Source organism: Micromys minutus, assembly GCF_963924665.1.
Source record: "Micromys minutus genome assembly, chromosome: 15".
NCBI classification, from domain to species: domain Eukaryota; kingdom Metazoa; phylum Chordata; class Mammalia; order Rodentia; family Muridae; genus Micromys; species Micromys minutus.
In genome coordinates, this window is record NC_137984.1 from 53,206,219 (window position 1) to 53,219,538 (window position 13,320).

Sequence of the window (13,320 nt, forward strand, 5' to 3'; positions counted from 1 at the left end):
ACTGCTTTTGTAAGCCCAAGATTGCTGGCTTAATTAGCAGGACTAAAGAGTAGTAATCACACTTCCTTCTAGCATGCCCTTGAGCTTCTGAGTCAACAGATAAACTGGGAAGCCTCTGGAAATAGTACTGAAATACCATTTCTACCTAGGTGCAAAGGAAAGAAAAAAACCCATCCAAGACTGCTGCCTTACCAGGTGCATGGCTGAGCTCCTAGGCGGATGTGGTTCAATGAGCAACTGAGATGGCGTCTGTCCAAAGTTCTGTATCTGTGCTTCCATGGCCTGTAGGGCAAGAAGGGTGATTGTCATAATCAATATGTGTCAAAAGAGAGGTCATCATACTTTTGACAATACAAGTGGAGCTCAAGCTAGCCATAGAAAGAGTCCAGGAAACTCCAGGGGTGTTCTTTTCTCAGGGCACAGAGCGCCAAGTGTTAGTCTTTTGTGGACAAGGTTCACATCTTCTATTCATGCTTCAGTTAAGCACAGAACTGTAGTCATCACCAGAAGCCGGGGTTAAAAGTAGAAATGAGAATTTGTGCATCCATGCATGCAGTTAAAGACCAAACAACACCTTTAGCACTAAATAAAACCCAGGTACCTTAATAAAGTCCTTTGTAAGGAGGAACGTATGGGGGTCTCTAATGAAATAAGCTTCTGGAATCTTCATGGGAAAGAGAATTAGACACAATGTCTGCCACTGACATAAAAGTGAAACTCATGCATTTCAGTCAACACAGAGGGCAACCGAGGCCTAAACACCAAGGCTTTGGTGTTGCAATAAAATAAGAGTAGCACTTTCGATTAAAAAACACAGTTCAGCTTGCTGTGGTGCTTTAAGAAGGGTTTTGGAATATTATTTATAAGATATAAATTAATTTCTCTCAGTTTCCCCCCATGTAAACTTTCATGAACTAAAATGAAACTCACTAAAAATGGAAGCATTCTTTAACTATCCTGAGATATATACAGTGTGTTATTAAAGCCTCTGCAGATATGAACACTAAAATAGTATGGCTCCCATTGAATAAAACTAATTTCCACATCTAACTATCTGGATTAAGCAATATAACACGGCACACACATGCATATCTGTTTCCTGTACTTGTGCATCTGTATGTTTAGAGGCCCTGCATGTGTTTTTCTATTCATAAATGTTATCGGTAAAATATTTCAACATATTAAATTAGACTAATAAGATTTTTCCTGAGATACTGTAAATGTGTAATTTAAGTCAACAAGGAAAAACACAATATTTACTACTATCATTGCCCTATTACCATGTTAGTTTTCCCCCTACAGTCATGTGCAATTTGGTGCACATAAAAATGAAATACGAAACAGGCTGTCAAGTGCTGGGAGGAACGCAGGTAAGCCTGTGAAGGCTCAACACAGCATTGGTACTAATCACATCGACATCCACAATTCTCACTTACAAAGTACTTAACTTAACCATCTGTCCTCCTACAGTGCACTTCAGGAAATGTTTATCAGTAAAAACCATGAACTTTCAAATTTATTAGTAATATTAAACATGAATGGATCATTATCCACCATATTTTAACAAGTACATAAAAGGGGCTTTGGTTCATTTATTTGCAGGGACAATGAGATGAATTATTAAATCTCCTTAAGTGCTGTCCAGTTTTAATGTAGCATTTGTTTTCATGATGTCCATTCAAATGCAAAGTGTGACTATTTAGCTAAATTGTATTCATGTAGGTACCACCACACTGCCTCCCCATTGCAAGATTTATGGTTCGAAAAGCAGAGAAGAGACCATTTCTAGTTGGCTTCACATTATTACAATAACTCTTGAGAATTATTTGTGAAAGAAAAGCAGTAATTTTGCTGTTAAAGCTGCCTTAGCCAGCAAATGCCCAATATCAGCTAAAGCCTTTCTAGCCACAGACGTGGCTGCCTGTATTTCTACTTCTCCAGGAAAAAGGCCCTCATGGGGGCGAGAGGCTAGTAGTGCTAATGTCCAACACATCTGACCTCAGTCACTGTCCTGTACTTAGGGAACCCGACACTCACCAAACAAAGAGCCAGCAAGCGCCTCCCACTTACTCTAATCTTGTTTCTCAAAGAGAAATATTAAAATTATAGTGGAAAATGTTAGGATAGTGGCATAATTTCCAGGAATTTCCTGTTTAGTACTCTTTGGTAATGCCTTGGGACTGTGGCAGAGGTTCAAGCTCCCCATTTCTCTTTGGGGACTATGCTTTCTTCCTTGTGAATTGTGTCACATGCTTTTGTGCATCAAGGGACTGTGTTCTAGAATTTATCTATGATGGACTTGTGTCTGGGTCTTTCAAACATTCCTTCCCTTTTGAATGAAAATGTTTCAGCTCTTACTGATGTCGGAAAGGCAAGCTGCCTCCTCCTAGGTTCCAGCTCTGGTTGTTGCCAGACACTGGCCAGGGAGCCTGCTGCCCCTCTTCCCAAGCCTTTTCAGGGAGTCACTGCTGTCTTTGTTGAACAGACAGGAACTGGACTAGGAGACCAGCCTGCTGTGAAGGAGGGCTCATCGCACAGCTTAGGAACCTGTGGCTGAGTTGCTGTCTTGAGAGATCCACTCACTCCTGGTAGGACAAAGCCCACGGATGTCCTTGTGCTGGGACATCATCGCCAGCCTCCTCCATACTCTCAGAGTACAGTTCCTCCCTGTCATGGAAGTGCATCCATGACTGTATGACTGCTCACACTGACTCTCTGCAGGTCAGGACTGTGGCTCAGTCAGTTGCTGACTATACGAATGGGGCACGAGTCGGGTAATCTGGGCCAAGCTGGAAACTGATCCAGAAAAGGGAACGTGCAGGGACACAGGTAGAGAAAACACACGGGCCTATTATCTACAAGAGTTCAGTGCCATTGCAGCAGTTAGGCTGACAAACATCTAAATGCTCGGTCAACACTCACACTGCCCGCCCTCAGGATGCCTGCAGCCCCGGAAGGAAATAAGCGCACATGAGTGCACACAGCAGGGAAGACTGTGGTGGAGACAAGCCCGGACTGCATGTTTCACCAGTTTCATCCCTGTGCGGTTATTACTCTATATGCTGGGATTTGTCAATGCCTCCAGTCCAGGAAGTCTGAATATTCAGGAGGATGAGTCAGGTATAAGATGTATTCAGGTATAAGGCATTCAGGTGGCATACGACTAACCTTTGGAAACGAGCCTGTCAACCCCACATCCTTTACTAAGAAGCTATTCAGAATTAGGAGGCGTTAGGAAACAAGCCAGTCAACTCAGTTTCCCCCACTGAGAAGTTACTCATTTTTAGAAGTTGTACACCTGAGAGTCAAGGAAGTGTCCCTGTGAGAAGCATATTCCTCACAGGAAACAACACCACATTCTTTCAAAAAACAAAGGTGCTTAAGGCCTTTATGTTCTATAAATTTCTAAGAGCACAGAGTGTGAGTTTCTCCAGGCATCTGAGTGGCTATGCCTCATGTCCTGCCAAGAACCTCCAACCGCCAGGATCCCACTCACAGAACACTCTAATAGTCTAAAAACCCAAACTCACCCACTTTTGAAGATGCAGGTGACCAAGCACTACCTTACAGAGTAAAAGCCCAAGCTCAGGACTTGAAAATACAATAACCCTGATCTTGAAATCGCACCAATTCCTGGGCTCATCCAAAACCCAGAATCTGTAATCCCAGCAATCTCCATCCGAAAACTCTGCCCCTAAGAAACCCTATACAAACTCCCTCCCAGGTCTTTGCTGCTTGTTGCCCAAGCAAAGGCAGCCACCCTCTGTGTCTTCTCCAATAAGTCTCCTGTATGAAGTTTGCTGTGTCACGGTGTGACTGTGGTGTTCCTTGGCTCCTGAGCTGCGTTGCTTGCACTGGGGAAACTTTTGCTCTCAAAGCTATAACACTTACACAGGGTCCTTGATGGACAATGTTTTGGCTGGTGACATGAAAACATGGTTGACTTGATTTTAGAAAGCAGCACTGTTTAATTAGGTTTGTGATCTCTAAATTGGAATCCTAGCTTTTTAAGTTATATTAGTTACTGTATATGTACAGATGTGAGTAGGCTACACTTGCAATGAGATGCATGCTGAGATCAGAGGATGATAGTTCTCTCCTTCTACTCTATGGAACCTGGAGATCAAACTCAGCTCATCAGGCTTGGTGGCTAGCTCCTTTACCTGCTGAGCCATCTTGCTGGTCCATAATATGGAGATTTCAGCACACTTAGATGCAAATTGTATTTAAGGCTCAAGCAAGACAAAGACAGAGTAAACAGTGTCTTCATCAGGCAGAAGACACTGGGATGGAAGCTGAAATTTTTTTATCTTGATCTTTGGTTACATAATGTGAACATGTGCCTGAGCAGCTGCCTATCTCTCCTTAGCCAACTGTCCCAAGGCACACCATCCACCAAGCTGTCACCATTTTCATGCTTAGCAGAGTCAATGTCTTCTTCTCTGACATTTCTAGAACCAGAATGACAAGGAGAACGCTTTACTTGTGTGTCCTGTGTCTGTGACATCCCTTCTTATAGCATCTCTATTCATCTTTATGCTGGGCAGTGTCCCATTAGCAGTTTAGCACAACTCAGAAATTTCTGTTAGTAGCTTCGGGTTGTAGAACTAGTTGCACATCTGTAATGGAGGTAGGCAGGTACCACTGGATGAACATGTTGATGTGGTAGGCAGCATTATCATTGGATGTGCATTCCTATATGGTGGGAAGAAACCTATGGATGTGCACAGGGATAGGGGGCAGTTGCCATGTTTACAATGCCCACATGTGCTTCAAACTGTGGGGCTGACATGTGCCTTGTGTTTATGAACCTAGAGTGTAGTGGTCAGTGCTACGAAGGAAGAAGCCATGTGGATCTGAGTGGTCTGTAGAGCATTTATGGCTGTAGCTACCACATGCCAGAGCTCACTCTCTCACTAGCTGATGACAAGTAGGAAGAGCACTTTGCTTTTCTACTGGGAACTGCTTGGATACAAGTTGAAGATGATTTTTGACAACCTACAAATTTCTATATTGATTCTGAACTGTTTTTGTATTATCTCCCTGCAGAACATTCAATGGTCAGTCATTGAATGCTTAGCATCTGCCTCTGTCCTTGAGAGTTTATCATGAAGCAGGTATGTTCAACACCTCAAGGAGGTTCGAGTACTTAGGATTCTGCAGAAATAGGCAGGCAAGGACACACATATGTGCCGTGTGCTGAGCAAGGCTGAAGCAACACATAAGATGGCCACGAGTGACTTTTGAATTTCACATGCAGATGACCTCTGGTCTTATCTGTTTAGCTATAATATAAAGCTCCCCACAGAGAGAGGTCTCGGAAGGGCCACTTTCTCTGTGGTCCTCTGTCTTGCTAGGCTCTTATCTATGAAACACTCTGGCGCCCACCAACCAAATTACAGTTAGCCACATCTTCAATCGGCCTTCTTTCTTCTTACTGGTTTTCAAGGCTAAACGTGTTTTCCTCATTAGTCTAAGCTGTTGCCCACTTAGAGGCAAATGAGAGAGAATCTGCCACAGTTCCCAAGAAGCAGCACATTTAGAAATCACACATGCGCAGAGGCCCTGGATAGAGCGCAGCACACTGTACTCTCATAGCCTGTGGGTACCCTGCTTAACTGCTTTCTTTCTTCTCTGCTTCCCTTCCCTTCTAACAGAGTTCTCGTCACTCATCAGAAGAGGAGACACACACACAGGTTGCATATGCCTGTGTGTTACACATGTGTGTTGCACCTGTGCCTGTCCAGAGGAAAGACTTCTCAGACAAGATGAAAGTCAAAACTTAGGAGGTTTGTAGCAGACCCTTACTGAGCAGTAGATAAAAAAAAACAAAAAACAAAACAAAAAAAAAAAAAACAAACAAAAAACAAAAACAGGCATTTGTTCTACTCATAATATAGGTAAATTTAACATGGACATTCTTCCATAGAATCCTTAAAACTAGTTTTTTCTTCCTCCTCTCTTCCTCCATTTCCTGACCCTCTGTTGTTCATCTGTTCCTCCCATCAAGCAAACTGTCTTCTTCAAACCAGCTGGTCGTGCAGCATCAACCTGGACCTCTAACTCTGAATAGTGACCTCCTCTTAAGGAAGGAGAGGAGTGAGAAAGGCCACTGGATTGACACCTGAGCAGCCAGCCACTACCTCACCTAGCCATTTATTTGTAATTCTACCAAACTGCTTGTAGCCTGCCGGAGGTGTATCACCCTGAGGTACAAGAGTATATAGCCCCAAAGAAGGTTAGCTGACAGAGATCCCTTCTATGTGACCATGGAGGGATTGATCACCTATGTTTAACACAGACTTTCCAATGTGGCTGCTTTAGGAGAACTAACTCTATTTAGTTTTCAAAATGATTTTTTAAAAAATAAAATGGTGAGTGTGGTTGTTTAAGAACACAGAAAAAACATTGACAATCTACCTAGTGTTGTGCTGATTTCATTGTTACAGTGGCTTTATCACTGAAGAGCTGTTATTGCTTCCATACCTATGTATATATGGTTTATATATAAAATTCTGCCTACATCACATAAGACATGAGAAAACAATGCAACTCTGAGGAGTGCTAAAAGAAAGGTGGTGTGCATTTTAACTGACAAGCTTTGTTTTTGCTTTATTGTGGTGATAAAACAAGATCATATAAAGCATTACTTTTTAATGTTAGAAACCCAAGAACGAAGTAAATCAAGAAAGTAATATATGCACTCTATCATTTCTTGCCTTTAAACATTAAGCTATATAAAAAATTAAAGCACTGTTTTATTGTCAACTGTTTCTAGTTTTTCAGAGAAACCACAAGCAGAAATACAAATGTTTTTTATTATTGATTTAATAATCACCTACATTAAGACTAAAAAAAACTCTATTCTGGCAAAATTATTGGATATATAAGCAACCTATCTTCTAGCTCCAGTTTAAAAAAAAAACAAAAAACAAAAAAACAAAACCAAAATATATTTCCATTGGCTTGTGGAGCAGCTCTGGGTTCCAGTCTTTGGGTGTGGGACAGGACTCCAGAGCGCCCCCTGCTCCTTGCAGTGATCAATTGTAATGATGTTACATAAACAACTTAGTAAACGGCTATTCTGACAGAAAATCCTTCATCCAGAACATTTCCGTTCTTATAATTAGTCCAGTTCTACTGCTGGCAAGTTCTTCCAGATTTTGTACTTGAAGTGTATATGTTTGTGAGTTCCAGGAACAAAGCAAGGGTTTTAATGAAGCAGGTGGTGGCTGACTTGCCAAAAATGTCAAAAATACATTTTAGACCTTTTAGCTGGATGCAACATTTCAATGGGGATGACGCTGTATTAGACACCTTTCTTCTTTGGCTCTGATCTCATTGCTATAGTCCTTGCTCTTGGCTACCCCTCTGCTACAGTGGGGAGCCTAGCTTAGTCCAAGAGACAGGAGGCTGAGGTATTTTCTATGGGCCCCTCCTTGCACGGGTTGCTTTAACAGTGGCTACACCCGTGCCTCAGAGCACAGTTCATGCTGGACAGCACATCTCTTGCTATCTTTCTTCTAGCATTTTCCCCTGTTACCTTGGGCCTGGGTATAATAGCTTCCCTATAAGTGTTTTCCTTTCTCTTCCTGGTCCTTAGTATCCTGCCCACTCCTCTAAACAAGGCCATTATTAAACTATTACTTCTTAAGGCAATTTTAGATGCACATAAAACTTGGCTTATTAGTTTAGCCATTTTACATGTAGCTGTGCAGTCTTCAATACATATAATACATCACTGGGCAACTGATGCCCCTTAAGTCTGTATTCAGTGAGCCCACCTTCCCCTCTCTTAATCCCTGGCAAGCATGGGTGTGCTTTCTCCTCTGTGACAGTGACTGCTCCAGATCTTTCTTCTAAGTAGAGTATTTGTATGTGGGGGTGAGGGCGGAGGTGGGGTGTCTTGTTTTTGTTTGTTCTGTTTTGCTTTGCTTTGTGACCAAATTATTTTATTTAGCATAGTCTCCCCAAGGTTCATCCATGTGGCTGAATGTGGCAGCAGTTTTCTTTTGAAGGAGGTTTTCAGTGCCTCTTTGATGGCTCATGTGCTGACCTCATGGGGGCAGAGAGGGGGCTGGTGTGAGCTCTGGGAGTGCAGGGTCTCCTTCAGCCCGTACCCACTGACCTCAGGAAGAGGCCATCTCCTAAGAAGGTGATCATGGTTGGGGCTCTCTGCTCACTTCAGCTTTTACTTCTCAAAGAGAAATGACCAGGGCATAACCCTGTGCAGCCAGGGCAAGACCCTGTCACACCTGCCCTAGCTGAACAGCTTTCTGTGAAATGCCTTCCAGGAGACGGGGGAAGAAGAGAATGAAGCAGTGAGAAGGTGCAGGTATGCAGGTGTCAACCCTGTAAACTGGAGTGTAATCATGGAAGAAAGTCACCGAACACACAAGCTCTAGGTTTGTGTGGGTGTGCGGAGCTGTGACACAAATCCACCAGGTTAAGATGTCAGTACTCCAGAATGAGGCATGTCCTATGATCAGCAAAGGGCAGATGAAAACATCACTGCATTATCTCACAGAGTTTTTACATAAATGGAAAGACTACATTGAGAATTCAAACGACTTTAAATCTGGCCATTATGTGTCTGAGACTGTGAGTCCTGAACGTATGACCGCAACAACTGGGTGAGACTGATTTTCACAAGGGAAGCAGATGACAGTGTAACACAAGCTCTGTGCTGATGGGAGACAGGAAGCAAGCACCTTCCAGACATTTCCTTTACAAGCAGCAGGGTGTCATCTCCACTGTTCTGAATGTGGGTATTATGAAAGTATTTGCTGATAATTTCTGAAAATCAGTAATTAGCATTTTCCAACATCCCACAATGAAAATAACACAAAAAAGAGGAAAGCAAGATCTAACACATCTCCAGCTGACTGGCTGTACCACATGTTTTTGTGGGGGGAAGATCAAAAGACATAGACTAGGTAAGCACACCATAATGATCTGACAAGAAAAGAGGAACCTGAATTAAAAGTTAGCTAAGCCCAAGTCAACGTGCGCCGCTCCAGCCCACGGAGGCAGCTCCGTCACTCGCCAACAGGAGACTGACACACCAACGCTTACCCTAGAGGCTTAAAGCCACATGCCTTGGTGATACCCCTGGTTGTGTCAAAGGAAGGCATCAGGGGAGGAAGGAGAGCACGACAGTTAGACCATCCCTGCTGCCACTGCCTTTCATTTACATCAGGAGGAAATGAAAAGTGAACTTTACAAGCTCATCTCTCTGGGAAAGTCAGCAGCAGCTGTTTTGGATACAGACACATCTGTCTTGCTGGTTCTTGACAGCCCTCTCATGTTAGTGCTCTGTAGTAGCAAGGAACACTTCAGCAGGAAAATGAGGCGATACTGAAGTGATGTGGCCTCCCTCCTGTGGGTTCCCTCTCCTCGTACGCGCACAGAGCCGATCAAAGGAGAGATCAAAGCAGAGCTTGCCTAAGTCAAGACAGCTAGATGGAAAAGGGTGAATTTTTGTGATTGCTGGTAAATATTAAAATGTAATGAATATTTAACATGGAGAACTGGTGAGAATATCTGGGAATATATAAACACTGCGTACTGCATATGTTCTAGGTGCCAGCCACACAACACTATTTGGCACGCTTATATGTCTACCTCTTAAAGTCACGGGGTGAACATTTCAATCATTTTTCTTTTTGCTGAGGTTTGGAGTAGTTATGATAAGTCTTATGTCAGCTCAGAATGGAACACTCTTACTCATTTGTCTGACATGAGCTTAAAACTTCCATTAGGAAGTACTCACTGCACTCGATCCTGTGTTAGGAAGTACTCACTGCACTCAATCCTGTGTTAGGAAGTACTCACTGCACTCAATCCTGTGTTAGGAAGTACTCACTGCACTCGATCCTGTGTTAGGAAGTACTGACTTCACTTACTCTTGTGTTAGGAAGTATTCACTGCACTTACTCTTGTGTTAGGAAGTACTCACTGCACTTACTCTTATGTTAGGAAGTACTGACTGCACTCGATCCTGTGTTAGGAAGTACTCACTGCACTTATTCTTATGTTAGGAAGTACTGACTGCACTTACTCTTGTGTTAGGAAGTACTCACTGCACTTACTCTTGTGTTAGGAAGTACTCACTGCACTTACTCTTGTGTTAGGAAGTACTCACTGCACTCAATCCTGTGTTAGGAAGTACTGACTGCACTTACTCTTGTGTTAGGAAGTACTGCACTTACTCTTGTGTTAGGAAGTACTGACTGCACTTACTCTTGTGTTAGGAAGTACTGACTGCACTTACTCTTGTGTTAGGAAGTACTCACTCTATTTACTCTTGTTTCACAGGAGCAATTTCAACACCAGTGCAGCACCAAGGCTAACTTTTGAAATGTAATGACAGTGAGTACATGGTTGGAGAGATGCTCAGCAGTTAAAAGCATTGGCTGCTCAGCAGAGGACCTAGATTTGTTTTTCAGCACCTACAGGGAGGCTCACAACTGCCTATAACTCGAGCTTCAGGGGAATCTCATGCCCTCTGCTGGCCTCCATGAGCTCTACAGACATGTGGTACACATATGAGCAATGCAGAAACATAAATTCACACAGTATTTTAACAAAACTAAATTATTGACATTGACGAAAAAACATTAAGTACAAATAATAGTTAAGGACAAATACTGACTTAGAACAAGACATACAGTGTTACTCTTGATATTCCTAATACCCATAAAATAGGGAAAACACAGTGGCTGTAGCTGAGATGGCTGTATGGGAATGGAATGTAGGTTTGAAACAGTGGAGAACCCAGGACAGGAAGCACAGATGTGATTCTGTACAATGGTGATATGGTGACTGGCTACCCATTATAGCATTCTCTATATATGTCTATAAAGGCAGAACTTCTCAAGTAGCGCTAGCATGTCTAATGTAGGACAAACCTTCTCCAACTTTATCTTTTGGAGCTGATGATATGGCTCAGTTGGTAAATCTGCCTCTAAGCCTGATGGGTCATATGGCAGAAGGAGAAAGCTGACCACTATAAGCTGTTCTCTGACCGCCATCCACAGCTACTGTGTGGATGCACAAATATATACATACTTAACACGCACACATTAAACATCTAAGATCTCTAATAAGCTCTCAAGTGCTGGGACTATGCTGGGCTCCGATCACACTTGAGCAGGGAGGAAGAGAGCCACAGCACCCAATGGCTTCTAACCAGAACCCGGTTCCGAGGCAGGTCACTTGGTAGGTATGAATATGAAGAAAATGACGGTTTTTATTAATAGAGACAATGAAGAAGAAAGCTTATTCATTGTCATGCTTCACAACCACTACCCAAATAGTTGAGCCATCACGAGGAAGAGCCCAGAAGATAATGATGTAAGACAAGACTTAAGACAGTTTAAATAAATCTCTACTCTCCAGCAGGCCTAGTGTTTACATATTAAGGAGCTTTGTACCAGAACTGCGCTGTCATGTTTCTGCCCAGAAGCTGTCGAGATAAAGTTTACTATCAATTACTGCTTTACAAGTATAAAATGAGTTAAGCTGTCATCATTTTCTCAGCCAGAGATCCTAAACTGTCAAAGAATGCCAGTTTTTAATCTGACATAGAGAAGAAAATTATCTGTTATTCTGACCTCTAATTTCTTGACATTTTAATGCCATAATTGCTGTGGTTAGTGCTGGTTCATGACTTCACCTGTCAGAGAAGAATGAGTCAATAACCTTAAGCTATTTCACAAATTTTAGTACTAACTTCAAAGCTCAAAATTCTAGGCCGATCATAGCATTTTTAAAGAAAGGGGACATGTTAGTCTTTTAAGGTGGTGCTTAGCATTTTTTAATAAAATTATCTTAATCAGGCCAATTGGCATAATGAAACAAAACCTAGCTTTCCTGTGGTTTTAGCTACCAATGATCTTTACATTAAAAAGTATCAAGATAATCATTAAAAGTAAAGTGAGTGAAGGCATCATGAACAGGCTAATTTTTTTGAGCTTTTCTTCCTTTTTATTTTTATTATTATTATTTTTTTTTTTGTAGGAGTCTGTTCAGTCTTTCAGGCTAAGAGCAAATCTCTTCAGGGTTCCAAGAGGAATGCTTTGAAACCAGCTATTGTGTCTCCCCAGGGGTCTTTCACGCTGATAATGTGCAGGGAGGGGTATGAACCTTAAACCCTCAAACCTTAGTTGCACTATCTTGTGACCGTGGAGACCGATTGCCCGTGTGGGATGATGTGCTATTTCTCCCTTTCCAGAGCAACTGAATAGTGAGTGAGGTTCAGCACTCTGGCTGTTTGGAGCTGGCTTGTGGCTCTTGAGTGGTTCTTAGCCTTCAGAGAGCACTGCTCTTCAAGCTGCAAAAGACTTGGTAGGAATATGTTTTGTTCTAACTTATTCACTGAAATTAATGGGAATGTATGAGAGGGAATGATGGTGAGGAATAGGAGAGAAAAAATGAACTAATGTCCTTAAAAGCCTTCAACCTGCACTATGCTGATGCCCTCTTGCTGCTCTCAGGAAGATGAAGCAGCTTCCTCAGAAATCTTGAGTTGACAGAGATCTTCAAAGTCAGTGACAACAGCTCTGCTGACTTGTGTCAGGGCCCGTGCTAGCTGGAGGGAGGAGGTGTGTTGCCAGAGTGTGCCTCCTTCCGCTCTAAGAGGTCAGACACCTGGGCAAGGGGTTGGGGATGAGAAGACCCATATCTTAGCTTGACTTTGAAGATGGCAGAGCTTCAGTATCTAGTGAGTGTTTATTCTGAATGATATGCTCAAAGGACCAGAGTCCTGAACAAACACATCCTGCCTAACACTAGACTGTTTTCATTGCTTGGGGTTATATAAAGATCCATAATGTAATAGATTCTGTTCAAGGGAAAGAGGCTGGAGGAGACGGAGGCAGACATGCATGTTTCTCTTGTTGTATCTCTCGTTTGATAAGGTTGTTATTATTATTTCTAAGGGTTTCTATGGGTCTCATATAGATGGGCAGTTTATATGTGTCTATTGGTTGTAAGTTTATTGTGTAGAGGGTTTGTGGATTGAAACCCCTGTTTGATAAGCTACCGGGCTTTGAAGTCATGTTTTTGCTGGGCAGTGGAGGAAAGGAACATGCTGGGAGCGGTCATATCCACCCAGGACAGAAGCAACAGGGGTTGTGGAATGAACCTTGCTAGAGTTCCTAGAGGCAGCTTGGAGGGAAAAGTGGGGTGTGTTCAGTTCCTCACTAGAGAAGAGTGAGACCTGGAGGGTGTGGTGGGGAGATAAAAGGCTAAAATCATACCTTTAATATTTACCGCAACAGGTGGCAAGAATCCACTAAAAAGTTAAGGCTTCAGCCT

At 42.6% G+C, this 13,320-nt stretch overlaps 1 protein-coding gene across 3 annotated transcripts in view; it reads right to left on the reverse strand.

Moving 5' to 3' along the window:
- The window catches only part of NBEA (neurobeachin), a gene marked incomplete at its 5' end in the record, with an annotated part of 531,924 nt that overhangs the window by 21,295 nt on the left and 497,309 nt on the right, over positions 1-13,320 (reverse strand). For 2 of the 3 annotated variants that reach the window (XM_080929210.1, XM_080929211.1), the window contains 2 exons: positions 193-282; positions 602-664. In XM_080929210.1, coding sequence (XP_080785336.1) covers positions 193-282; positions 602-664 — 153 coding nt within the window. The remainder of the gene's footprint in view (positions 1-192; positions 283-601; positions 665-13,320) is intronic. The other variant, XM_080929212.1, reaches the window with a different exon arrangement.